The 27,080-nt window shown below is 41.5% G+C and overlaps 1 protein-coding gene and 1 pseudogene across 1 annotated transcript in view; both read right to left on the minus strand.

Annotated features, from left to right (window-relative positions):
- Positions 1-4,979, minus strand: part of Isl1 (ISL LIM homeobox 1) — an 11,429-nt gene extending 6,450 nt beyond the window's left edge. Inside the window, exons 1-3 of the mRNA XM_021180792.1 lie at positions 4,685-4,979; positions 3,574-3,763; positions 508-767 (exon numbers count right to left, since the gene is read on the minus strand). Coding sequence (XP_021036451.1) covers positions 508-767; positions 3,574-3,763; positions 4,685-4,712 — 478 coding nt within the window. The 5' untranslated portion in view covers positions 4,713-4,979. The remainder of the gene's footprint in view (positions 1-507; positions 768-3,573; positions 3,764-4,684) is intronic.
- A 21,197-nt stretch (positions 4,980-26,176) lies between these two features.
- Positions 26,177-27,080, minus strand: part of LOC110307755 — a 2,077-nt pseudogene continuing 1,173 nt past the window's right edge.

A 27,080-nucleotide genomic window follows, 5' to 3' on the forward strand; every position in this document is an offset into this window, starting at 1 on the left:
GAGGGAGGGAGGGAGAGAGAGAGAGAGAGAGAGAGAGAGAGAGAGAGAGAGAGAGAGAGAGAGAGAGGAAAAAAGACGTGGGAAGCTAAATGCCTTGGGGCTGCTTAAGCTTCCCTCGCAGGGCTGGGGAGGAAACTCCTCAAGACCTAGGGCTCCACCCCTTTAATTAGGCGGCAGCTAGGAGAAAACCTGGCAGAGAGCTGAAGCCCATTTTCAGTAAGCTATGGGTTAGAGGCCAAAGTAAAGCTGACAGTACAGTTTGGGCTTGTGTATACATGTGTGCACAAGCGGGGTATGCTGTGTACTTGTATATAGACAGACATTTAGATGTGTGGTTGTGCCGTCAAGGCAGACGACGAGTGTAAGGAAATTTGCTAGAAAGGCAAAGAGCACGTGTGGTTTACTGCAGGCCACTTTCTGCACCAGCGTGTGACCCCTAGGTTGCAGGAAAGAAAGGTTATGATTTAGCCCCGCCTGCCTTTTCTCAGCCTCTGGGTGGAGGAGTACCTGCCATTTGCAGAGGCCGCGCTGGATGCAAGGGACTGAGAGGGTCTCCAGCTCCCAGGCTGGCTCTCTCCACCACATCGTGGTCTGCACGGCAGAAAAGCCCATCCTCCCGCAGGGCGAATTCGTCTCCCGGGATGAGCTGTCGGCTGCAGGCTACACAGCGGAAACACTCGATGTGGTACACCTTAGAGCGGGCGCGCATCACGAAGTCGTTCTTGCTGAAGCCTATGCTGCACTTGGCGCATTTGATCCCGTACAACCTGAATGGACCGGCCCCGGCGTGGGAAGAAAAGCACACACACACAAAATAGGGTGATTTCAGGCAGGTTCTGTCCCAAGATGGCCAGAGACCCGGGCCATAAACCTGACCTGCCTGGAAAAAAAAATAGCAATAGCAAAGTTGGGCAGAATGTAGAAACAACCCCACCCCCTTCCTCCCTCCTCCCCCTTCTCTTCCTCTCCCTCCTTCTTCCTTAACCTCCCCTTTAACAAGGGGAACCTTTATGGTGAACCTCTGTGTCTGTCTAAGTTTGTACCTCTTAGTTCAGGCACTCAGCCCAAACCAAGGAAAATTTATTGATGGATTCTAAACCTCGAACCAGCCTCTGGTACCAATCTCAGGATTATTCTTGTAAATACTTGCAGGGAGGGATTCAGGGGACATTAGTGGCCAGTAGCCCTATGCTTTCCATTCTCTATCCCTCAATTTCTGCTACTAAAAGTATTTCCGAAAAAGCACACTACCACCACCACCACCACCATCACCACCACCATCATCACCATCAACAACAACAAAGGTGGGGAAGGGGACTGAGGGTCAGTCACCCCACTCCATCTGCGAACACACAAAATCCCAGAACGGAATAACAAGATGAAGCACTAGAGAGTTTCCATATCCCCTCCAGCAAAGGCCTTCCAGTATTTATCCAACTAAAGATTTTCCACGGGTCTCTTGTTAATGGGAAGTTCCTTCTCCATTCTTTCTCTTTTATTTTAAAGCCCAGCTTCTGTTCCTCCAACCAGTCTTTGCCCCGGTTCCTAAAGCATGTACCTCTACTTCAGTTTGCCTGGGGGACAAGGCTAGCAAGACAAATGGGCAAAAAAACAACAAAACCAACCCGCACTGCTAAAAGCTTCCTCCCCTGTTAGCCTTTCCTTACCACCACTCAGTCCTTATAGTCCTTATAGTCCACCCACTGCTTCATTGCCTGGTTCCCTCAATAGCTATCAATAATTTCTACATAGAGAGTGAAAAAAAGATAGGACAAGATCCACACAAAGGAGGTGGCATGTTGCTTCCCCAATGAGAGATCTTAAAATAAAAATGGTCACTCTGCCCTGCTTTTACAACTATAGATCCTCCAAAAGGGTTGTGCATGGGTGTTACACACACACACACACACACACACACACACACACACACACACACACACACACATACTCCTAGGAGGAAGAGAAGAGAAGAGAAGAGAAAACGAAAAGTAACTAGGTGACTCCATCTGCAAATTGACAGATCCCGAATGAAGCCACTCTGTGTACAAGGGAGGGAAACAGTATCTTCGGAGGCATAAAGATGCTTTTGGAGTTTCAAAGTGGGTTCTCCCTCTCCAGTATCCTGAGAGCACACACCAGCCAAGTAAACGATGAAAAGGGCTTGTTTCTCAGAGGTTGGAAGATAGACTCGGATTTTCTTTTTCTCTACCTTCTGCCTCTCCAATGCAAGATCATCCATTTTATAGAAGGAAGACTTACTTTACCGGGGTTCCCAAACCATTGACGAAATCCCTCCCCTTTCCTGTATCCCACTTCCTCCCATTCTCTTCAAGTCATTAAAACCAAACCAACCAAACAAACAAGCAAACCCTCCCTAGTATATTGTTTAATTTCATCTATCACGAATATACCCTCCAATCTATGATATTTTAAAGCAAAACAAAACGGGATTATTCCAGCAGGAGAAAAACTGGTGGGGCCGTATTTTAAATCTTAACTAAACTTTAATGAAAGTTCTGAAGCTCCAAAGCCTTCTATAGCTTAGGAAAAGCCAATCACTTGCCAGTGGCCACCTCTGAAATTTAAAATCAGCTACATTTCTGCAATCGGCAGCCTAACAGTGAAGGGGAACAGTATCTTGTTCTGTATTAGAACAAACACATTTTCCTTTAGAAATTCTACCAGGCTTTCTAAGGTAGAAAGTCAAGTTTCTGATATAAACTGGTAGGTCAAAGAAACTTGAAATTAGAAAAGAAAAAAGTGCAACAAAAGCCAGCTCAGTTCCTCCTCCGTGGTTTTGGTCTTGTCCGTCAGCTGATTCCCTCATTTTATCAGTTACTAGATTTTAATGTGAGAAAGGAAGCTGATCAATTACCTAAATATACCAATTGTTCACAGACAGATGATGGGCAATTTGATCTGCTCTGTCTAATTCATCAGCCCAGATAAGATAAGAAAGAAAAGGCAGTTAGATATCACCAAAGGGTTAATATTTTAAAAGATTAAATTTCCGGTGTTTTTTTTTGGGGGGGGGGTTAAGGAATATTTTATTTTGGTTTTAAAATTTTCTACCAAGGAAGACTCACCCCAAAAGTAAAGGGAGCAATGTTTGTACTTGTTCTTCAAAGATCCTTTGGTGAAACTTATGTCTGTTTATTTGGAGCCCCCAAAATAATGTAAGTCATTGATAAAACAAGAGAAAAATAAATAAGATGATACACTATACAGTGAAAATAGAATTTTTAAAGTTTGAAACCCTAAACTTATTTGCCTTAATTTTGTTGTTGTCCTTAGGGAAGTTTAAAGAGGGAAATAATCTTTTGTATGAAAAATTCAAAGAATCATTAACAAACCTTATCAACACAAATTTATGAAACACAGCGACACCCCACCCCCCAAAGATATGAAATGAACAACAGTTTAATTTTAAAAACATTTTTTTTTGTACACTGGGCACTCTAAAGTAAACGTTCTCCCTCCCCCTAAAAACAACAAAACAAAACAAAGGCACATCAAATAATAAACAAGGAGAGCCAAGAAATCTCAGAAAATAACCCTGTAAAAATGGCATACCTGATATAATCTCTTTTACAGTAGGTTTTCCCATCCCTAACAAAGCACGTACAGCTTTCGTCCAAATACTGATTACACTCCGCACATTTCAAACATGCTGCATGCCACTCCAAATCCGGAGAAACCCTCAGAATATACTGGTCGTGAATTTGATTGCCGCAACCAACACACAGGGAAATCAGACGTTTTTCTGAAATGAAAATAAATGCATGATTGACTAACCGTTTACTTCCTACAGAGATAAACACACTTTTAGTGTCGTTCTCTTATAGGGTGTATTCTGGAAGAATTTTTTTCTTTCCTTTTTTTTTTTTTTTCTTCTTCTTCCCTTAAAGAGTATTGCACTTTGGGATGGTAATTGGAGTGTGCCATCAAAACCTTGACTCGCTTTTTTAAAAAGGGAGGTGGAATATATGTAAAACGCAGATTTGAATAGTCTACATTGTAAGCTTAGCACGCAATCAAACCCGCTCATTTTGTGTTTTCTCCCTCCTCCCTCTTTGCTATAATCATTAGGCAAGATTATGGATAAGTCATGTCAAAGAAAAGGTTTTGACTAGAAGCGTTAAAGCAACGCTGGGATGTCTATATTTTCCGTGAAGCACGTTCTTCAATAGCACACGGGAATGGATATTGTTAGAAGAGTAGACATCAATACAGTTGTCACTCGCTCTCTTTTGCAAGTCTAATGCTAATTCATATCTGCCGGTATGGTTCGTGCAGGCAGACCTTTGCTACATAATAACTTCTCCAAGAGCTCCGGATTCCGGAGGAGGAAATCACCGCTAAGCACCGGGCAGGCGGCTAGAGTTTGGGAGGGCACACAGCGTTCAAACACAAGATGTGATCAGTTTCCAAAAGATCGGAATTCACACCAAACATGCAAGCTGCAAGCGTGACAAGAAGAAACATACACACACACACACACACACACACACACTCACTCACAAACAGCAGCAGCAGCAGCAACAACAACAACAAAAGGACCACCTTTTCTTCTATCTCTCCAGACAGTGACTACAAATCCAAAGAGCCCTGTCATCGGTGCCTGAGAGAGACCCCCCACACCACAACAGCACACCAAGCCCCACAAGGTTAAACCGCTTCTTACTTTTTGGTGGATCGCCCATGTCTCCCATATCTGTAAGAGGGAGTAATGTCCACAGTGAAATGGTGGTTGGACAATTGGTGAATAGCCCACAGAGAGGATGCTGGTGCTGTGGCTAGGTGGCAAATAGTGGCCCCCGGGGTTGCCAAGACTGGGGGAAACCGCTGCCCGGCAGCTCCGCGCTCTCGCAGATCTGGGAGTCCGATTTAAGCCGGCGGAGTTGGCGGAGCGGAGGCGCAGCAGCAGCAGCGGACTCGCACGGCTCGGGGCACCTCTCTTCCTTATCTCTTACTCAAACTTCTCAGCTCCAACTCAGCTCCATCGCCATTGGTCTGACGCAGCGCGCGGGGACGTCAGGCGAGCGCCGCGCCCATTGGCTGCGGGGCGCGCGGCGCAGCTGTTCTGATTATCATATTTCAGCCCCGGCGCCTCCGCGCGCCACTGGCCGCTCTGCGAGCCCGCAGGAGAGGATTAAGCCTCCCGAGGCCACAGCGCTCCCTGGGCGCCGGGTGGCCCCGGTCCCCGGCCGCCGTCTCCTTGTCCACCGCCCCCTCCCCCGCGCCTTCCCGGACGCGCCGCGTCGTGTCCTGGGGTTCCAGCGCCGCGGGCTCCCCGGCTCCCCGCGGACCTCGGGCTGAGCTGAGCTCGGGGCTCCCTTTTCTGCCGCCCGTGGCGAGTAGCTGGTGGGTAGGTTCTTCCTGTGAAGCGGGTCCCTACCGGGCTCCAGGAAAAGGGGGGCACTTGGAACGGGCCGCTTTCCTTCACTGGTTCCCGTGCTGGCGCGCACAGCCCAGGGCTGGCTAACTTCGCTGCCTGCAGGAAGGGCGCATCTCCTAGAGCTAGCAGCGCGCTGCGCGTTAGGGGACAAACCCGGAGTGGGACGGTTAGACCCAAAGGAAATTTTTTTTTTTTATGACTTCGTTTTTGTGTTTTTTTTTTTTGTGTGTTCTTTTTTCTTTCTTTCTTTCTTTTTCTTTCTTTTTTTTTTTTTTCTTGCTACCGTGTTGACCCTGTCACTCCCCAATCTGAGCTCTCCAAAGACTTGGGGTGGGAGGAAAAGGGAGTTTGTCTCACTAGCGGACAATCGGGTTGGAAACGCAAAGGTCAAACGAAAAGGTAAAACGAATTAACTCCGAGGTTGGTTCCTTTCCTCCCGACCCGTGAGGTCTCCTGTTCAATTTTAAGTCTAGCATGAAAGTGTTCTAATGTAGAGACAGAGCGCAGTACCCTAAAGTTTACGGGGGTGGGGCGGGGGTGTCCATGTCTCTCTATGGATCTGTTGTCCACTCTTTTTAAAAGCAAAGGTGCACTCGGCCCTTAAACGGCTTGGTAATTATAAGCGCAACTTTACAATATTCTCTAGAGACTTTTAAATCTTTTAGTATGAAGGCGTGAGCAGGGAGGGTCTGTTGCAAAAGGAGACTGGGCGCCTACTCCCCTCCACTGAGGTTAGCTTTCTAATTTGTTTCCTCTGGGGAAGCCATCTGGAGATGTTGGCTGCATCTCACCGGTAACTTTTGCCAATAATTTCTTTCCTGATTCCTCCAAATCTACAGTCTTTCAGAGGCAGTTATTAGGGGACACACAGAATTCCCACACTTCTACCGGAGCTTCTACACCAATCATTTCTTATCTAGAGGGACTTTCGTGTGTGTGTGTGTGTGTGTGTGTGTGTGTGTGTGTGTGTGTGATGTGAGAGGGAGAGAGAGAGAGAGAGAGAGAGAGAGAGAGAGAGAGAGAGAGAGAGAGACTACAAACAGAATCGAAGAAGGGTTCAGCTTGTTTTTTTGTTTGGTTTGTTTTGTTTTCCTCTTAGAAGAGCCGAAGAGCCGGAGGTTAGGGAACTCCTTTTTGTGTTTCGTCCACCAGATCTAAACCATGATAAACCCTGTGAACCCCACCTAGGCCTCAGTGGCAGAGTTAGCAAGCCTGTGACTTTTCAGAGTATGCACAGAGAGAAAAGAGGTTAAGAAGCAGGAGTGGGTTTCCCCCCTTTCCCTGTAGAAGATTTACCAAGAAATCCATTTTGTCTTGTTTTGCTTTGTTTTCTTTGAGAAGGCAGATGGGAATCGCTTCCCTTTTTGTTTTGTTTGTTTGTTTGTTTGTTTGTTTAATTATAAATTATTTTGAAGTCCGAGAGCAGGATGGAAAGTTGCGGTAGACTTGGGTTAACTTTACCAGTTGTGTTGTTTCCTTTCAAACCCGGTTTCTGCTCTCTGACATCCTATGTGTGGAATCTTTTGTCAAGCTGCTTTTGCCCCAGAGAAGCAGTTCCCTGCGTACAAGGGCATGCTACCCTTTCCCTTCGTACAAGGGCATGCTATCCTTCTATACAGCCGGGTTGACTATAGTTCAAAAACAACAACAAACAACACCAAAGATAAATAGGGGATCTGAACCAATTTTATTTCTTCATGCTATGTTTATAATGTGGCATCTAAAAGAAGCATCAGAGTCTAGTGACTTGAGACCCACGAAGGACGCTCACTCTTCACCCTTCCAAACATTATACAAGGCGTTCACCAAAACAATTAGTAATGTTTTAATTCAAACAACACATTATTACAAAGGGTCGTTGGTCATAGCACTTCCAAGTAGAAAATCTAGCATACAGTTTGGGAACAAACTTCCAATGTGAGCAGTTCTTCCACAGCATTCCCCGACACATTTTCCTTTTTTTAGTTCAGGGCACTATTGTAAACAGGCATTCATTCCCCTGGTTCTTAGACAATAAAAGCCAGGATCCATGCAAAAGCTACTCCACTCATTAGAAGAAGCTGGAGGGAACTCGGTAATAGTAGGATCCCGTGATGAAAGTGCTCTGAAGATCTGTGTGTTTGTGATTATACAATTTGCATAGAAATCGAAGTTCCTGCTGCTGGCCACAGTGTTTCCCCTTACCTAGAGATTCTCATAGGACCACAGGTTTTTCCTCCTACCCGAGTTGATTGCTCTGTGTGTATTTAACACATCAAGCATATCTGGAAAGCTGTCAGTGTTTTTTATAGAATACATAAAACTGATTACATAAAAGTGATTAGCAATATTTTCCCCCCCTGAGCATTTGATTACAGGGGCGACCTCTTGTGTTCAATGAGGGATTAGACACTCTCCTATCAAAATTGGACTTCTCCTGACCTTTGAATGCTGCTAGGTCAAATATATGTCCTTCAAAACAGCAGGGGTGCGAATCTGTAGTTTGAGCTCCTTCATTTTGAAAATGAAGTAATGAATGAAATGCATACACTGTTTCTTCATCCTCCCTCACCTATATATGATTCCAGTGTCTTTGTACAATAGAGATACATGCTAAGATTACTTAGTAAGTTTCTCTTGAGTCTGTAGTATTTGCCTACATGACTTGGAGCACAGTTCCTGGAGCATGTTTGTTCCTCCTGAGCTCCCTGCTGGTCCATTTAAGATGGTTCTGTTTATCTGCTCCTGCTGCTTCTTTCTGTTTAATTAAGACTGAAACATTCCACGTTATATTTAAAGTCAGACACAGATCCCTGAACATCATGAAATCACACCATTTTCCAAAAAAAAAAAAAAATAGAAATTGTAATATGTTTTAGCTACCATTGGAAAGTAAATTCATACTCAGAACTTACTTATTCTCTAATGTCTGGCAGACAAAAGAGAATCCTAAGTGTTTCTCTGAAAAATCTGTATAATGAGAAAAGCTATGCTTTTCCACATAAATAATATTGAGCAAAAAAGGGAGGCTTTCTTTGGTCATTTTTTTCCCCTTAAGCAGTGACTATGTTCACTTATTTACTCCCAGGAACCAGAATTTGGTTTGAACTAGTAGAACAACTAGGCTTCCACTTTTAATGAGCAATCTATTCAGATGGAAAAGTGTAACAAAGGAGTATTCCCCTCACCTTCATAAACACATAATTTAGGGGTCGGAATGAAACACCGGAGGTGTTCATTCAGCTCTGAAGAGGACAAAGAATGCATGTGTACTCTTTCCTACTTTTTTTCTGAACAGCCTCTGATCCTGCAGAATAAGGCTCTATGAACCATTGGCATCTTTAATCATGTCCAAAGATCAGACAAAACAACATGCTCTTAAAGGGAGTCAGGATTAGCACTTATGTTCCATGGGGAGCTGGATGGAGATGCTTAGAGCTAATTTATTTCTCTTCCAGTTGCCTGTGGCTTGTTGGGGATCTGGGGAGAGACTTCTCTGATTTCACAGGGAGGGAGGGAGAGAGAGAGAGAGAGAGAGAGAGAGAGAGAGAGAGAGAGAGAGAGAGAGAGACCCCCACAGAGAGATCATGTCGGAAATTATTACCCGTTTATTCGTCCCTTTTTAATATTTTGCTAAGAAAAAGAAGCAACAACGGTAATAAAGGTAGCTGTTAACAATAACAAACCTTCACTGTGATTCCCATCTTATCGCCTAGGACTCCTACTGAGAATATAGTTGTGTTGAGTGCCAATTACTAAAACAATCCGAGTGAATTAGCCAGAACTTTTGTCTCCCGGCAGAGGCTCCGAGCCTGCATTTCTGAGTTCAGGTGGTTGTTTCTGTCATCAGCGTTCAGTTCCCCGGATTCTTTGCCGGCCGGCTCCAAAGGCAGTGATCTTGTGCGGTCTGCTGCTCGGCTCTCAGCCGGGATAGAATTGCACATTCCCGGCAGCGACGAAGCCGCAAACCTCAGGTCAGTCCTGAGACTGAGGATTCGAAGCTGATTGTTGTGAGGAGCTGGGTCAAGTGAGGACAGAGATTTGCCACCTCCTTTACAAACCATGCGTCTGGAGGTATTTACTGCTTTCTCTTAATCGGGGAACAACCCTTTTCAAAGGAAATCCCCCGCTTCCCCTCTGTAACTATTGAAAGATCAAGACAAAATTTAACTGAGTCCTGCCTAGGAACCAGAGATCATTGATGTACTAAGAGGCTTGGCTCAAGTTGGCCCAGAACCCTACCTTTGACAAAACTTGCCCTAAGTGTAGCCTTCCTCTAAGTTGATGGAGCGAGCCTACGTGGCAAAGGAGCTGTGGGCTCCGTGGTTGGGTTGTAGTCTACTAGATCTGCTCCAAAGCTTGCAAGTTGCACCCACCTTGCCGCCCAGATCTCGGAGAACCCAGGAGCATAGAAGCCTCATATAGCTGACGGAATTCATCAAATCCAGCTGATGGTCCTTTCAGAAAGCCCGGAACATTTTTCCTCTTCTGCAGTCTGTCTACGCCTCAGCTCTGAATTTAGAGTCTCTGAGTTGTTTTACCTTAGCCTCGGGAGGTTTACAGCGAGAAGGAGCGGGGGAGGGGGGGTGGGGTGGGATACCTCAGAGGTCAAAGAGGTGGGGGAGGAGTCGAAAATTACCAGCCTGAGCCGGAGAGGGAGTTGTCAAGCTGGGAAACTACCAGGGTTGAGTAAAGGCAACCTTCCCTTAAGTTTCTGTATCAGTGTGGGCAAGACGGCCTCCTAGGGCTGGGGTTTTCGGGTTGGCTGCCAAGGTGATGTCAAGAGTTACTGCTTGGTCCTTTGAATTAAGCTGTCTGTCGGCTAAAGCATATTGTGGCCGGTGGCATAGCTGAGGTTCCCGAATGTGGGTGCTTTTTTATTTATTTTTATAAAGGGGGCAGGGAGTCATGGGTGCACTATCAGCAGATTCTGGGCGCCTGAAGGAGTTTTGGGGCAAGAAAAAGATCTTCATTCCCTAGTAAAATCTGAAATCATTTTGAGGAAAGAGATCGTTGAAACAATTTTTTAAGTTTGGTGTGTGTTGCGCCCCCCCATGAAGGTTAATAAAAGGGTGAAGCAGCTCTTGTTGAGAATCTATGCCTCCAGATCCACACTAATAAAACTCATCGCTTCGAGATTTCACACAGAAAGAAGGATATGTCCTGTCCTGTACTTGATAAATATGAACAGGGTACAATATAGGACCTAGAGAAAGTACCCTGTTCATATTCATCAAGTACGGGGCAGGACATATCCTTTTCTGTGTGAAATCTCAAAGCGATGAGTTTTATTAGCTAGAGAAAGTACCCAAGAGCTGAAGGGGTCTGCAACCCTATAGGTGGAACAACAATATGAACTAATCAGTACCCCCCAGAGCTCATGTCTCTAGCAATATATGTAGCAGAAGATGGCCTAGTCAGCCATCACTGGGAAGAGAGTCCCCTTGGTATTGCAAACTTTATATGCCCTAGTACAGGGGAATGCCAGGGCCAAGAAGTGGGAATGGATGGGTAGGGAAGCAGGGCGGGGCAAGGGTATAGGGACTTTTGGGATAGCATTTGAAATGTAAATGAAGAAAATATCTAATAAAAATGTGGGGAAAATATGAACAGGGAAGAGAAAGGGGGCTCCAGGAGACGGCTCCTTTAGAAAACAACTTTACTTAAACAAATGGACTGAGTTATTAATAGGCTCCAAAAGGATGACCTGGCCCCGAGATGCTGAGCAAAGTGAACTTCATTGTACTAGATGAGATATAAAGGGAAATGTCTAAATGGGGCGCGGAGATGTCCCTGCTTCCCAGTATGGGCTGTAAACTGGGAGACCCTCCAAAACCCTAAGCATGCAATAAAGTAGGAAAAGACACACAACCCCGGCAATGTGAGCTCATAGATGCTACCTTTTGAGTAGGCTGAACATCCAGGCTTAACACACCCATGCTCCATTATCCAGCTTTCCCCAACATGAGCATGAGTGTGGAAAGGAATGATCTGAGACAGTATTTTAGCAATGTCTCAGACTGTCACATTCACCTTTCCCACCATCGCTGGGGTCTCTGCTTTTCCTGGGAGCCCACTTTCAAGAAAACCAACAGGATATGTCTCCGTAGCAGCTTTTGCAAACAATATACAGTACATTAATAGCAATGGAACACTTACATGAATATCTGAATATTAAAATTTTCACTCCGATGTTGGTATTAGTTGCATCTTTCTTATATTTGTCTTATTCAATTTATTAAGCAAACATTTTCTCTAGGGAAGGAGAACTGTATGCAGCCCCATGCTCAGATGTTAGGATGCATGGATGTTATGGGGGTGGGTAGACATAGCCTGAGGATCCAGACAGCTGGCATCTTTGTTGATTTAAGAGTTCCTTGGCCAAAAGGTAATACTTACCTTGTTGTCATTTTTCAGTCATCTCCTAACATATCTGATACACCTCTATTGTAAAAAAATTTAGTCCAGAAAACAAACAAACAAACAAACAAAAAACCAACAAAAAACAATTTTAATTAGAAAGATTCAAAAGATGCCTATTAAAGCTCTCTTTGGCTCTATTTATAGGTGGTGCGTACTTCACAATCTGATATGTAAAGATATCGAAAGTATGCAGCATTTCCTTTAAGTGTAATTATGAAGTAATTATATGCTAATGATAGTGCCACTTTAGAAGATAGTTCCATAGAGGGGGGAAAAAATCAAGTGCTCCTTCTAATATGCATAACCTTCTTCCAAGAAACTAATTGGCAGATTTAAAAATTATATTCAAAGATGCTTTCATGAAGAAAAAAAGAACAATATTTGAAACTTCATTAACCCAGGACCAATCAAAGATTATGATCTGAAACTAGATGTTAGAAGTCAATGCTACAAGGAAATATACTTCTATGTTACACACAGTTGTTTATGCACAAAAAATTACACATTATAAAGTTGTGTACTAAATGTGTTCGTGCTTACTATTCTGAAATCCTTAATTATGCCAGCAGTAGCTAAAACATGAATAAATCCTAAATGATGCTTAAGGGCTTACTATGAACTTAACTTTTGAAATAGGACAATATCACATGATCATTATTCAAATGTAAATGTTATAATTAATATAATGCTAGTTTTTATCACTTCATAACTTATAAGAAATTGACATAAAATAAAAGTAAGCATTGTGAATAGATTTGCTTTCTATATTGCCTAGTAGATATGTACCCATTATTAAAATACAGTGATAGTGGAAAGATTTCTATGTGTAACAATTTGTTTCAATCATTACTATCTGAGGGTTCAGTCTAGCTAGAAGAATACTACCCTGGGCAGTGATGGCCTATGCCTTTAATCCCAACACTAAAGAGGCAGAGGTAGGTGGATCTCTAAATTCAAGGCCAGCCTTGTCTACAAAAGCCAGGACTGGGCTACAGAGCAAGTTCTAGGACAGCTAGTGCTACACAGAGCAACACCCACTGTCTCAACAAACAAAGAATCTTAAAAATGTATGATGTGTATTCTCACTTGATTGAGCCTAAGTTAATGTTTTGTGGTATATTAAGACTCTCTAGCCTTTCCCTAGAGAGTATGATAATCCCCAAAGAACCTTACATGCTGAACTTTATTGATGTTGGAAGTTATATGATTACTTATAAGTAGTCTACAGAACTGCTAGCATTCAAACTTACTTTAGAATGTGCTGTTCTGTGGTTTTGGCCTGGTCTGGTCAAGGGGCTTACTACTGCACAGTCTTCTACTTTGTGTTATACGATTCATTGGTGACCATGACAAACACCATATGTAATATCACTGGTTTTGAATTTTCACACAGTATATGCAGAAGTATAATTCAGATCCTAACAGCTTGTTTCTTGCATCTCTTGAAGTGCATTATCTAAGTTACTCAAGCCGTGGAAGTTCTGTGTCTGTGTGTGACTTTGGCTATACTTCAGTAGTGCAAATGTGTTGCATTGGAAGCTGCTGTCTGTGAGGAAGGGACATGAGCATCTTTTAAACATGGAAGAAAAACTTAGCTGGATGGAGAAAAAATCAAACTTTTAAATATAGTGCTGGAGGAAGTACTGAGTTTTGGTGATGTTATCAAACACTAGAAGAAAGGATGAGAGTAGATTTAAGAGGAGAGAAGTAGGTTAAGATGAGAGAAGAAGTGTTTTGTTTTATGGAGAGAGAGAGAAAGATTATTGAAAAAGAAACATCAGGTACAACTCAAAGGGAACAAAGAAAGGGGTGGCCCTTGTTGACCCAGCTTCTCCTGGCACAGTGTGTCCTTAAGAGGGAAACTCGGATCTGGGACAGATTATAGATAGAGGCCAAAGGAAAAAAGACAGAATTTATAATCATTTTCATTTGATGCTTAAAACTTTAAAAACCAAAGCTAAGGATTCCTTTTGTAGAAAGTAGATTATTGGCGGGGGTAGGGTAGAGTGGGGGAATTTTAAAACTTTTATTGTTGATGGAAATGTATTACACTTGCATCTTTTATGAAAGACAGATTCACTGTTGGTATGAGGTGCTATCACAGAAAACATAAACAAGAAGCACTAGAAATGCCATAATGTGGAATTTTATGATACTTTATGTACCTAAATTGAACTAGCAATAGGATTCAGGACTCAGAAAGAGAAAAGACCAGATGTGAAGAGGAATTTGGAAAAAAACAAAACAAAACAAAAGACCCCAGACCCAATGACTTCAAAGTTTCCAAGAGTTTTTATTAGCCTTTGCCCTTTTTGCAGATTGGATTATAGCACAAAGTGTAATTCAAATATTTGGCACTGCTTATTTAAACCACAACAAAAGGGGAAAGGTGTTGTGGAAACACTGCTCATGATCCAAATTATACAAAGCGACTTGAGGAGCTCCCAGCAGCCAGGTTATCTTAGCAGTTCTGATGTGGCCTCATGAGACTAGCTACACTGCTCTGAGAAGAACAGACTTGCTAACCAGGAAAGAGGAACATTGCGTATATACCTGTAACTTGGGGGAAAAATTGGGGTGTCTGGCATCTCAGAAAGGCGGGATATAGTTGTTCTTGTAGAATGTGTTCTGCACATAATAGGGTCAAAACACCTGCACATGTGCAGAAATAAACTAGTCCATAAAAGCCTGACAGGAGGCAATGGAGCTCCATAAAAGGGCACACCCATCCAGAATCTGGCAAGATTTGATCAGTGTCTGCTCTGGAGAAGAAATACGAGACTAACAGCACCAGTGGCAATAGCCACAGCTCAGCAGCCACAGAAGACAATTGATCGGCAACTAATCATAGTAAAAGACCAAGCCAAAGAGATAATAGTTCCTCCAAGCTTGAATTCTTTATTCACAGGTTTCAAAAATACCTTTAAAGCACATCTAGACTGGCTAAGGCTGAGTCATTTAAAAAAAAATGTAGAGGTTGAGAATATCTAGTGGTGGATGGAGAACATATAAGGATCTTTTAAATGTTAAAATAAGGTAATAATTCACATTTCAACAGTGCAAATACTCCTGAATAACACAAAGCAATCAAAATTGCATTCTCTGCCGTGTTCATGGCGTGCACTTTGGACTAATACCAGTTTATGAATATCATTGGTTGCTATTAGGCTGTGGCTCTCTGGGGCTGTCCTTCTAATGTATTCTCCCCTGTGTTTCTGGATTTAGCACTTGGCCTCATTTTATAAGCTCTCCTCATTGAGATAATTTGTGTAAGCAAACACTGGATACATGGCCGTCTTTGGAGGACTGAATAGGCAAACTATTAAAATGTGTAGTTTAGAGTACTTTCTTCAAGACCACCCAAACTGAAAAGGTAACTCCTCCTCCAGTGCCTGTCCAGTCACTTCAATTACCTATAGGAATGATTTAGGAATGACTCTTGGACAGTCAGGGAGAGTCTGTGGTTTTCAAGGGTTTTGTTTGGAGGTTTTGAAATCCAGTGCCAAAGCTATGTAAAACTATGTATAGGCGATGTCTTCTTTCAGTTCCTTTCCTATTTATATGTTTATGAAACTGTCAAAAATCAGTGTGCCAATTAAAAGAAAAGGAAGAGGGGCCATTGAGACAGCTTAGTATATACATGGACTTGATGCTAAGCCTATGACCCGAGCTTGGACCCAAATGGTGGATGGAATCAAGGACCAACTGTCCTTTGCCTGCATTCACTCAGATGTCACCTGATGGTTTGAGCAAGTCATACACCTCTTCCTGCATTCCCTGGCCTTGTCCTGTGGGAGCAGGCATCAATACTATTCACATCCCACTTCCTCACAGCCCCTGAACACCACCATTCTCAGGGATCCAGAGCTTTCTAGATTACTCATCTTTCCTTTTCTGACCCATAAAGATATCCTCGTTCCTCCTTCTTCCGAAGCTTACATTTCTACATGCTAATGCTGGAATTTGACCTATACACAGCCATATTTGCCCTATCTTTAACTGCTGGTGTTTCTTTGAGACAAAGAGAAGGGGGAAAGAAGTAACTTAAATTTGATAGGCTAAAAGACCAGGTTTATATCTCTGCATGGAATTTGGATTTAAATCTTGAAAGCTCCTGACCAGAAAAACCATTGTTGAGTTTTATTGTCGCTCATATATGTGATATCTGTTTTTTGTCTTTTGTTTTTTGTTTGTTTGTTTGTTTTTGTGTTTGTTTTTTCCTTCCAGGCAGGGTTTCTCTCTGTAGCCTTGGCTGTCCTGGAACTCTGTAGATCAGGTTGGCCTTGAATTCAGAGATCTGCCTTCCTCTGCCTCTTGGGCACTGGGATTTAAGTGTGTGCCACCCTCACCCACGAGGCCTGAGAATCTTTCTACAGTGTAAGACACACCCCAATGAGGGAATTGAAAAGCATCCTGAAATGCAGAATTAAGTTTGAAATACTTGTAATAAGGACGATGGAACAAGATGAAGAGTGGAGGAAATAGCAAGGGCCTCTTCTCAATACTCTGAGCAGAGGCACACAACTGGGATAAATGTCATAAACCTCTGTGTTTATTATAAATGTTCTAGATCAGATTTGTTTCCTCCTGTCAGAAAGCTTCATTTATAAAAACAATTGAGAGACTAATTCAAGGAAAGTCCCTACTCTCACCTTTAGGGTTCATTGTTTGTTCGATAAATACCCATATTCTCCAGCCTTTCTCTTTCTTGCTAATACAGTCCTGTTTACCTACCAATTATAGTAAAATTATGGCAACCTTAAATGTCTAAGTCTCTCTAGAATTAGGAGGGGCTGAGTGATAGGTTTTCACAAGATAGCTTCTAGTTCTTTTAAATTTATTATTATTACTACCTATTATTCTGCTTTTACTTTTTATAACTTTTTTATTTCTTGAAATTATAATACTATATCACTTGTCCTTTCTCTTTCATCCCTATGAATCCTTCCCTCCTATAGACCCCTACTTGCTTTTTCTCAAATCTAAGGCCTCTTTTTTTGTTACTTCTTGCTACATGAACATATGTGTGTGTGTGCATATATATGTATATATACATATATGTGTATATATGTATATATACATATATATTCTTTAATACAATCTACTCAATCTGTAAAATACTTTTTGTTGTTTTGTTTTGTGTTGTTTGTTTGTTTTTGAGACAATGTCTCTCAAAGCTGTCATGGAGTTCACTTTGTAGACCAAGCTGTTCTTCACCTGACAGAGATCTGCCCAACTCTACCTCACAAGTGCTAAGATTAAAGGTATGTTTCTTCACACCTTGTTATGCTGCTAACTTCTTCTTGAAGGTCACTCTAAGAATATCTGTCTGTAGTATTTAAGTCATCTCTTAAAGGATTTCTTCTGAAATAATAGAGTCCAGGATAATCCTTTATCTATGAACTCAAAACCAACAGATTTTGAATCTTTTCAGTACTTGCCCCCCCCCCAAATATACAAGTGAAAATCAAAAGTGAAATTCCTCCCTTAAATACCCCAGAATCTTGTCTATCACAATGAGTAGACAATGTTAGGAACTCTGATCATGTTGGCCTATACACACGAACTCCAATATGGGTATTTTATGTATATATATATATATATATATAATAAAATAGGTAATTATATATTTATAAATGTGCATATATACCTCTATATTCATTTTAAATTGAATAATAAAATTCATAGCATTCTGGCAAAGCTGTTAGTACCTTTCCACCCAACTCTACTAAGCACCTACTTAAAGTTGGACAACTTGGGCTTAGTATTCATTGAACCAATGAATACAACGTCACCCGGAGCATTATAGTGTGTCTTCATAGCAGAGTGTTAGAAAAATCTAGAAAATTTGTCATTTTGGGGGTTATTTACAGAAAATTTCTGAGAAGTATAGGTTTTGTTTTGTTTTGTTTTTTTACCCTGGAATAGATGCTGTCAAGAATTTGGCATAATTTTAGGGATGAGTCATTCTGTCTCTTCTAAAAGCAGGAATGAGCACAAGGAAAATAAATCTGTAAATGGAAAGGAAGCAGTCACGCCCTGAAATAACTGGGAGAGAGAGAGGGATACCTGGTGTTTCTGCGGTCTGTACAATGCCCTTGTTTCTGTCCTTTGCTTAGACAAAATTATGAAGTGGTCTTGTACTCACAGCCAGAATTATCTTCTCTTGTTCTGTTTGTTCAACAAGAGATTCCTGGTCTCTGTGAGAGCTTGGCTAGCTCCTCTAGTAGTACAGAGGCCCAGCTGGAAGTGTTGGTGCAGTTCCCATGTCAGCGACTGTTTCTTTCTTATTCTGGATGACCCCTTGATTGAAAGAAAAGGAAAGCTACAACTGAAATTATACAGTACATTGTACTGTGAGTAGTGGAGTTATAAGCTGTCCTTTAAAAACATAATTATCTATGCAAGGAATAATGTAGCTTATAATTTCTGATTTTATTAATCACATTTGTGGGCTAAGAAATGCCTTATGTTGGTGAGGTTCTAACCTTGGTACATATGTATGTGAGTATATGTTCAGGTACATAACACAACATAGGTCACATGTTTAATATATATGATTATGTGTGCACATATGAATTTATATATGCATACACAGATATAAAGTAAGTTGTAAGTATACATTTAATACATAGATATTAAAAGAAGCTATCCTTAACTAATACGTCCTGAATCAATACTAAGTTAGAACTCTTAAGATTTATCATGGTTGGTCTTTGTTTCAAAACTGTGTAAAAAACAGCTAGCTGCTGCTGCTAATATCAACATTTTTCTAAAAATATGTTCACTATGTTGTATCCTTCTAAATATTTATCTTCCAAAATAATCTCAATAAGCTATATTTTGAAAATCTTATTGGGTGGGCAAATAAATACTTCCAACTGAAACAACTCGAACAAAGGCTTAACTCTTCCTTAGGACTTACAGAGATTCTCTTCCTAACTAGGGCAGTGAACATTCTTGGTTCAAAGTCGATCTAATCTGTAACCCCTTTCTCCCCACATTAAATTTGTGGAAAGAGACTTAATCAGCCAGCCATACTTCTCCTCTACAAAATACAGGACCTTTCCAAACCCATCCTGAGGTCTCAACATTTCTATTCTCTTCACTAGTGCTACAAGTCTTGTTGACAGTGTAATTACAGGGTTATCCTAAAGGCAAGGTGAGTTGCTAGCCAGAATTAAATACGAGAATTGTAATTTCTCCTATTTAATTGAAAAGTGTGAAAATAAAAGCTATTTGCTCCTATTGAATCTCACTATTCCCAGAAGGCCATCTTCTGTGGGTGTTTGTTTTGTTTTGTTTTATTTTGTTTTGTTTTACTATTTTATGCAGCACAAAGGTATGATGTAGGCAAAATATTGTTCCTTCTTTTTTATCACTCGGGGATGATGCTGCAGATTCTAGAGTATAGGGTGTGCATTTTATTTTGAGGCCATGCTCGAGGTAAGTCATCACCCCGGATCAGCTTAGCAGTCAAAAGGGGATGAAGTCACTGTATGAATTCCTGATTCCTGTTCCTGACAGATGTCTCACCTCCTTGCCTTGAAGCCTATCATATGAAATGTTGCTTCATATCCAAGTTACCCAGTGAACCAAAAGGAAAAGAGAGTGGGTGAAGTTTAAAAAGGGACGAGGAAGAAACAAGTTGCTTTGGAGCATTCTTTACTTTACTCTCCTTGAATGTGGAGTGCTGTGGGCCAGCTGCCGGCAAACCCCACTCATACATACCAACCAACCCTGAATTTTATGAGGACTTGAGTTCAGGTGCTCATGCTAAATGAGCTCAACTATATAAGTGGGGTAAGCTTACTCATCTCCAGTTCATTCATTTTGTCTGGTCCCCACTGCTATTGGCCAATAAGGTTCAGTCATTTTTCTCAGATGATGCCCTTGGTGGGGTAAGACAGCCTTTTATCAGCTAATAGTTGCTTTTTTATTTCAGTTATGAAAACAACTTCAATAAAAGCAATCCTTTAGGTGTCTGATTCAAGTTTCATAAAGAAAGAGGTTAGTTCCTAGAGAAGTCAACATATATTTAGTTAGACAACATGGTTGAGACATAAATAAATCCAAGTTTCCTTTTGCATTAAGTGTTTCTACCACAGAAAACATGTATTCAACATACCCATGGATTCAACTAACCAAAGACAGAAAATATTTGAAAAAGAATAGTGTGTATTTTCCATGATTAATCTCAATTGTCAGCTTGATGGGTTGATAGACATTCCAGGTGTCAGTGTGATACACTTTTGAGTCTGTAAGTCAATCTTTTTAGGAGTTAACTAAAGAGGGGAAACTTACTGTGAAATGTATCACCGTCCTTAGGTCCCTAGACTAAAGAAAAAGAGAAGGAGAAAGCCAACTAGCACTGCTATTTCCTTCTCTGCTCTCTTGTAAATAGCGTAGCCCAAGTGTTACTTCTCGTGCTATGATCTCTACATGATAATGAACTGCACTTCTTGGAACTATGAGCTAAAATAAAATTTCATCAAGTTACCCTTTGGTCAGACGTTAGGACACAACAACAAGAAGACTGACAAACAACAAACTGATACCAAGATTGAGGTCATGGCTGTTGGTTACCTAACCAAGTAGTTTAAGGCTTCTGGATTGGTTTAAATAATTAATAATAATAATAATAATAATAATAATAATAATAAATGGAATTGGGGACCATAGGCTAGAGAAGCCTATAATATTTTGAATGAGGATGATTCTCTATTGAATGCTTGTTCTCTAAGTGGTGGAGCAGGTTGAAAGGATTAGGAAGTCAGGACTTGTTGGAGGAGATCAGAGGTGGGGTGGGCAATCGAGGTTTCAAAAGTCTACACAAGGCCAAATGCCAATTCTCTCTGTCTCTCTCTGTCTCTCTCTCTTTGTCTCTCTCTGTCTCTCTCTCTTTATCTCTCTCTCCCTCACCCTCTCCCCCTCCATCTCCCTCCCTCTCTCTCTCTTTTCTCTCTCTCCTTCCCTCTCTCCCCCTCTCTCCCTCTCCCCCTCTCCATCCCTCTCTCTCTTTCTCTCTCCCTCTCCCTCCCTCTCTCTCTTTCTTTGTCTCTCTCTCTCTCTTTGTCTCTCTCTCTCTCCCTCCCCCTCTTCCCCTCCCTCTCTCTGTCTCTGTCTCTCTGTCTCTGTCTTTCTCTCTCTCATCTCTGTCCCTCCTTCTGTCCCTCCCCTCTCTGTTTGTCTCTCACTTTCTCTTCCTCTCTCCTTGTACTTACTTATTCCTTGGCCCCTCCTGCTTGTGGGTCAGAACAATGCTCTGAGCGATTGCTCTAGCACCAAAACTACCTTACTGTCACCATACTCATCGCTAAGATGATGATTGTAGAATAACCCTCTGAAACTGTATGCAATGTCCCAAATAAACTCTTTACAATTTGCCTTTGGTATGGTGTGTCTTCTTCACACTGAGAGAACCCTGACTAGGGCAAAGGCTTACAGACAGGAGCCTACCATGGCTGTCCTCTGAGAGGCTCAACCAGCAGCAGACTGAGACAGACACACACACACACTTATACCCAACCATTGGATTGGAGGTGGAGACCCTTATGGTGGAACTAGTGGAAGGATTGATGAAACTGAAAGGGAAAGTGACCCCATAGGAAGACCAGCAGTTTCAACTAACCCAGACCCTTGGCAGCTCCCAGACACTGAGCCACCAACCAGGCTGCTTACACCCACTAGTCCAAGACCTCTGACACATATACAACAGAGGACTGCCTGGTCTGGTCTCAGTAGGAGAAGATAGCACCTAATCCTGGAGAGACTGAAGCCCCAGCAAGTGGAAAAGCTTGGTGGTGGTGAGAAGCATCCTCTTGGAAACAAGGGTAGGAGGAATGGGATAAGGAACTGTGGTAGGGGGAACTGGGAGGGGAGCAATGGCTGATTCATTAATAATAATAATAATAATGTTTAATACCAGCACTTGTGATGCAGAAAGTTTTTTTTTTTTTTTTTTCCTGAATCCAAGGCTAACCTGGTTTACCTACCAAGTTCCAGGCCACCAAGGGTTATATAGTGAGACCCTGTCTCAAAGCAAAATTATTCTGTCTGTTCTAGAGGGCGTGCAGATGCAGAAGACTGAGACTACAAGTATAGATTCCCTGCTTTAAAAAATTCCCTGCCTCTTTCAAGGCAGAATGAGGAATTTGTTGAAATCAGCCTAGAGGCCATTCCTGTTACATCCCAGCAAAGACTATGGTCGTATTTGTCCTAAGAATTTGAACAAGGATGAGTTCAAAACAAAACAAAATAAAACAAAAGAACAATAGACTGAATTGATTGGTATTAATCTATGTGCTGCTGGTTTTGCAGACATGCTTGCAAGATGAAAAGTGATGGGTTCATGGAGGCTTGCAACATTGTTTCAGAAAACCAGCTAACTATGGGGTTTACAGCCTGATCAGATTCCATACATGGAACTCTTGCATGAATGAGACAGAATACTGCAGATATCAGAAACACTGGGTACATTCGAAGGAAGGCTTCAGGCACCAGTTACAGCTAGCCCAAGAGAGAAACCACATTTGCCTCAAAGAACTTGAGCTGGAGGCACATGGTCATCCAAGGCTATGGGTGCTTCGATAATATCACCAGATTCTGGTCCTGGATTTGTGTGCAGAATTTGAAGTTAGCCGTGCTGGGTTTCTATCTTGTTTTGATCGTACCTTTCCTTGCTGTGACTTTTGGCATGGGACTGTTCACAGTATATTAGAAATCTGAAGCATTAAAAAAAAATTCTCAGGGCTCATAGTTACAAGATTGCCTGGGTGTTAGTAGTAGAAGACTCTGAATTTAGACTATTGAACAGAGTAGAAAATGTTGAGGCTATGGGACTTTTGAAGTAAAAAAAAATGAATGCTTGTTTTTGTTATGAGATGGTCCTAAGCCTATTAGGACTAGAGGTAGAATATCATGGCTTAAAGTGTTGTATTTGGATATCATGCAGTTAAGTGGTAGCTTTGTGATGGCCAATTTCACCTGTTTACTGGAATATATTAATAAATATCTAGATCAGTAATGAGGTATGTTCTTGTGAGGTTTACTGGAGGAAGGGAGACCCACCATGGATGTAAGCAGCACCCTGTGGACTAAGGTCCTGGATTGAATGGAAACTGAAAAGAGAGAAAGCCAGTTGATACTGCAATTCTTCTGTCTGTACTTCCTGGTCAGTGCTTTAGAACAAGCCACCCCTGTCCCCGTGGCCTCCTTGCTATGATGGACTTTGTTCCTCTTAATGAAGAACCAAAGAGAAAACCTTTAATTCCTAAGCTGCTTTTTATCAGGCAGTTGGTCACAGTGACAAGAAAAGTGACTTAATATGGTGTAACTATTTGCATAGAATTTACATTGTATTACTTAGTATATGTAATCTGGAGATGCCTTAAAGCAGGTCAGAGGATGTCAGTAGTTTATATATGCAAATATAATTTCATTTGAAGGAGTTGAACATCTCAGGACTTTGGCATATAGGTTTGAAGGAAGCCCTGCTATTGATTCTGAATAGAGAATGAATAGCCATATATTAATACATAAGCTTGATGGGAAAAAGAAAGTATTTGATATAAAAGTGATTTATAAATAAATACAAAGCAGATTGGTCTGTAGGGCCAGAAGAAACACCACTTTTACTTTCATTTATTGTTTTTATTATTTTAATATTGCCATGATTAATGATAGAGTCAGTAATGGCATTAAGAAGGATAAAATACTTAAGTTAGCCAGACATGGTAGTACACCCCTTTAATCCTAGTGCTCGGGAAACAGAAGGAGACCTATCTCTGTGAATTCTACAGGAGCCCAGACTTGGATCACAATAACTTCTTTGCTCTGTCATCAGAGTCCTATCTAGGGTGGTTGAATGCATGTTTAATTCTCCCCAGGAAGAGTGATGCATCAGATAATGACAAAACTTAAGAAGAGGAAATGCATTAAGTACTTCATTTCTAGGTAATCACCTCTGTAGAAATATACAGAATCACTATTTGCTTAAAGCTGATAAAATTATATTATGTATTATTATAGTATATTAATTATATTATATATAATATGCATAATATGTTATAGCACAAATATGAACAACCACATGCTTGTTAATGTACATGCATTTTGTAAATGCTACCTGCTCTGCTGGTTATTTTGACTTCAACTTGACACAGCGAGGCTTATTTTGGAAAAGAAAACCTCAGCTAAGAAAACATAAACCCTAGACTGGCCCTTAGTGTGTTTCCTTCTTTGATATTTGATGTGGGGCAGCCCTGCTCACTTTGGGCAGTGCTATCTCTCAGCTGGTGGGCCCTGAGCTTTATAAGAGAGCTGACTAAAGAATCCATGAGTTACAAGTCTGTTAGCATCATTCCTTCATGTTCTCTACATCAGTTTCTGCCTCCAGGTTCCTGCTTCAAGCTTCTGTCCTGACTTCCCTGGGTGATGGACTACAAGATGTAAGACAAAACAAGCCCTGCTGGGCGTGGTGGCGCACGCCTTTAATCCCAGCACTCAGGAGGCAGAGGCAGGCGGATTTCTGAGTTCGAGGCCAGCCTGGTCTACAAAGTGAGTGCCAGGACAGCCAGGGCTACACAGAGAAACCCTGTCCCGAAAAACCAAAAAAAAAAAAAAAAAAAAAAAAAACCCAAAAAAAAAAAAAAAAAAAAAAAAAAAAAACCCAAAAAAACAAACAAACAAAAAAAATAAGCCCTTTCCTCCCCAAGTTTCTCTGTGTCATTTTATGGCAGCAATAGAAACACTAAGACAGCTACAATGTGGTTCAGTGTTTCAGCATAACAATGCCCATTCTGTACAAGCTATGCTACATTTAAACATTAACTTAAGTAGGAGTTGCAGTTCTTGTCCAACAATTATACATATTAATTAGAGACCCATGTTGAGTTCCACAGAAAACTACAATTATTTACAATTATGGAAAAAAAATGTTTAGCTCACCTTGAAAATGGAAGAATTCACCCAAACTTGTGCACTCGAAGCACTTGAAGCACTTGAATTGTAATTCACTATAAGCATCAGAAAGCCCAGTGAAGGCTACTCAGGTTGCTTTATCCAAATGCCAAGCACAGACAGCATGAGCATGAATCTGGCCTCTTCTTAGCATGTCTGTAGAAGTGGGAATCTATCTTACAGCTTAAAGGCAGGAGCTAAAATTGTAACATGAATGTGCATATTTAATTGGGTTTATATTTTTTTCTACAACACATTGATTTGAGGCATTTTTATTATGCAGTATGTAGAGAGTGAAGCCTGTTCTTTGTTTCAGTGAGAATGCAGAAGGGACACTATTGTATCTCTGAATGTGTAGCTGTGTCATTTCCAGGAGTGCTAATGTGCTCTGGGTCATTCTCAGGCCTTTTTTTCTCTGATATGACATTAATGAATGACATGGAAGAGAGATCAGAGCTAAGAGTTGAGGTGGAAAAAAACGGCAATGAAAACCAACTTTAATTCTTGTAAGAAATCCTAAGCCCACTTGGTGGGGGAACTGTGGGTTTATTTCACCGTGTTTTATCACTCAGTCTAAGTGTAAAAAATAAGAGACATATTTGTGATCTGTATCAAACAAGACTTTGGCAAATTTGAGGGGACTAGTGGGGAGATTACAGAGTTGTGGAACATTTTTTTTACCTAAATTATTTTATTTGAGCTATGAATGTGTACAATGTAAAGTATATAACAGAACTGTCTTTGCATTAGTAACTCTGTCCCAGTTCTTATTTGGGTATAATTAAGTTAATCTATCTATCTATCTATCTATCTATCTATCTATCTATCTATCTATCTATCTATCTATCTATCTATCTATCATTCTAGTTTTGAAAGAACTAAAAATCAAATGGCTTTCATTGTGGATATTTATTTTCTAGATAGCTGACCAAACACTTCTATTCAATCTAGATATTTTACTTTGCATCTATGTAGTTTCTAAAAAAACATCTGTATAAATAACTTTTCTTTTTTTAGTATTTATTCATTTATTTTTATGTATATGAGTGATTTATCTTCACACACACACACACACACACACACACACACACACACACAGAAGAGGGAGTCAGATCCCATTATTGATGGTTTGTGAGACACCATGTAGATGCTGGGAATTGAACTCACAACCTCTGGAAGAGCAGCCAATACTCTTAACCACTCAGCCATCTCTCCAGAGCTCCACACTACCCCCCCCCCTTTTTGTATTTTTAAAACTTTTTATTACAGTTTTAGTCATTAATTTGTATATGTAATAGGTTCTAAGGACAACTTGCCAAACTCAGCTCGCTCCCTCCACCTTGTGAAATCCTGGAACCAAACTACCTCCTTTTTAAAACAGACTTAGTTCACTTTATTTTTCTTGTGTAAAAACCCTTATGCAGTAGCTAGAGTTGGAGCCTGGGTTTTCTGACCAGAGACTCTGCTGTACATTTTCACAAGATGGTCAGTGGCTTTCTGATAAGACTTGGTGAACACAATCTCCTGGCAGAGCTCAGAGGTCAGATAGCTGTAGGTGTTGGAAATGGAATCAAAGGTAGCTGGGAGTGGTAGTGCAGCCCGGACTCATCTGTAGCACTCATCAACACTGGCCACCAGCAACAGCTACAGGGGACTAGTGCCTCTGGACATAGCAACACAGAGCCACAGGGGCCTGTCACCTTGCAGGGAACAGTGTGGGGCTTGCCAATCTTGTTCCCCCAGTAACCTCCCCTCAAAGGGAAAATGGAAAGCTTGGCCAAGTCGATGATCCCTTGGATGGCAGTGGCTACCTCCTTAGAGCATTTAACACTAAGACCAACAAGACCATTGTAGTTCTCAATAGCGACAAAGCCTTGAGCCTGGTCTGCTGGCCAGCCAGAGTTGCCTTCTTCACGGACACAATCCTTAGAGCCTCATCATCCTTTAGGGATGTGACAGGAAAAAAGTCAATAATCTCAGATTCCTTGATGGGTAAGGAGAACATGTAGGTCTCCTCCAGGGACTCAATCTTCGTGTCCTTGATCAGGTGGCCCAGCTTGGTGGCTGGGATCCATTCCCTGTCTTTGGCTTTACCTCCAGGAGCACTGCACCCTGGACCATAGCTAACAGCCCTTAAGCCCACAGCAATGGAGTCTTGAATGCTAAAGCCATTGAGGCCTTGGAATTCTGGAAACCAGGTCCTCCTGGGGCCCTTCCACCATTCAGCATTTTCCCAAGGAAGAAAGCATTTCTTCTCTCTTCTCTCTTCTCTTCTCTTCTCTTCTCTTCTCTTCTCTTCTCTTCTCTTCTCTTCTCTTCT

The sequence above is a fragment of the Mus caroli genome, chromosome 13 (assembly GCF_900094665.2).
Source record: "Mus caroli chromosome 13, CAROLI_EIJ_v1.1, whole genome shotgun sequence".
Taxonomy (NCBI): Eukaryota; Metazoa; Chordata; class Mammalia; order Rodentia; family Muridae; genus Mus; species Mus caroli.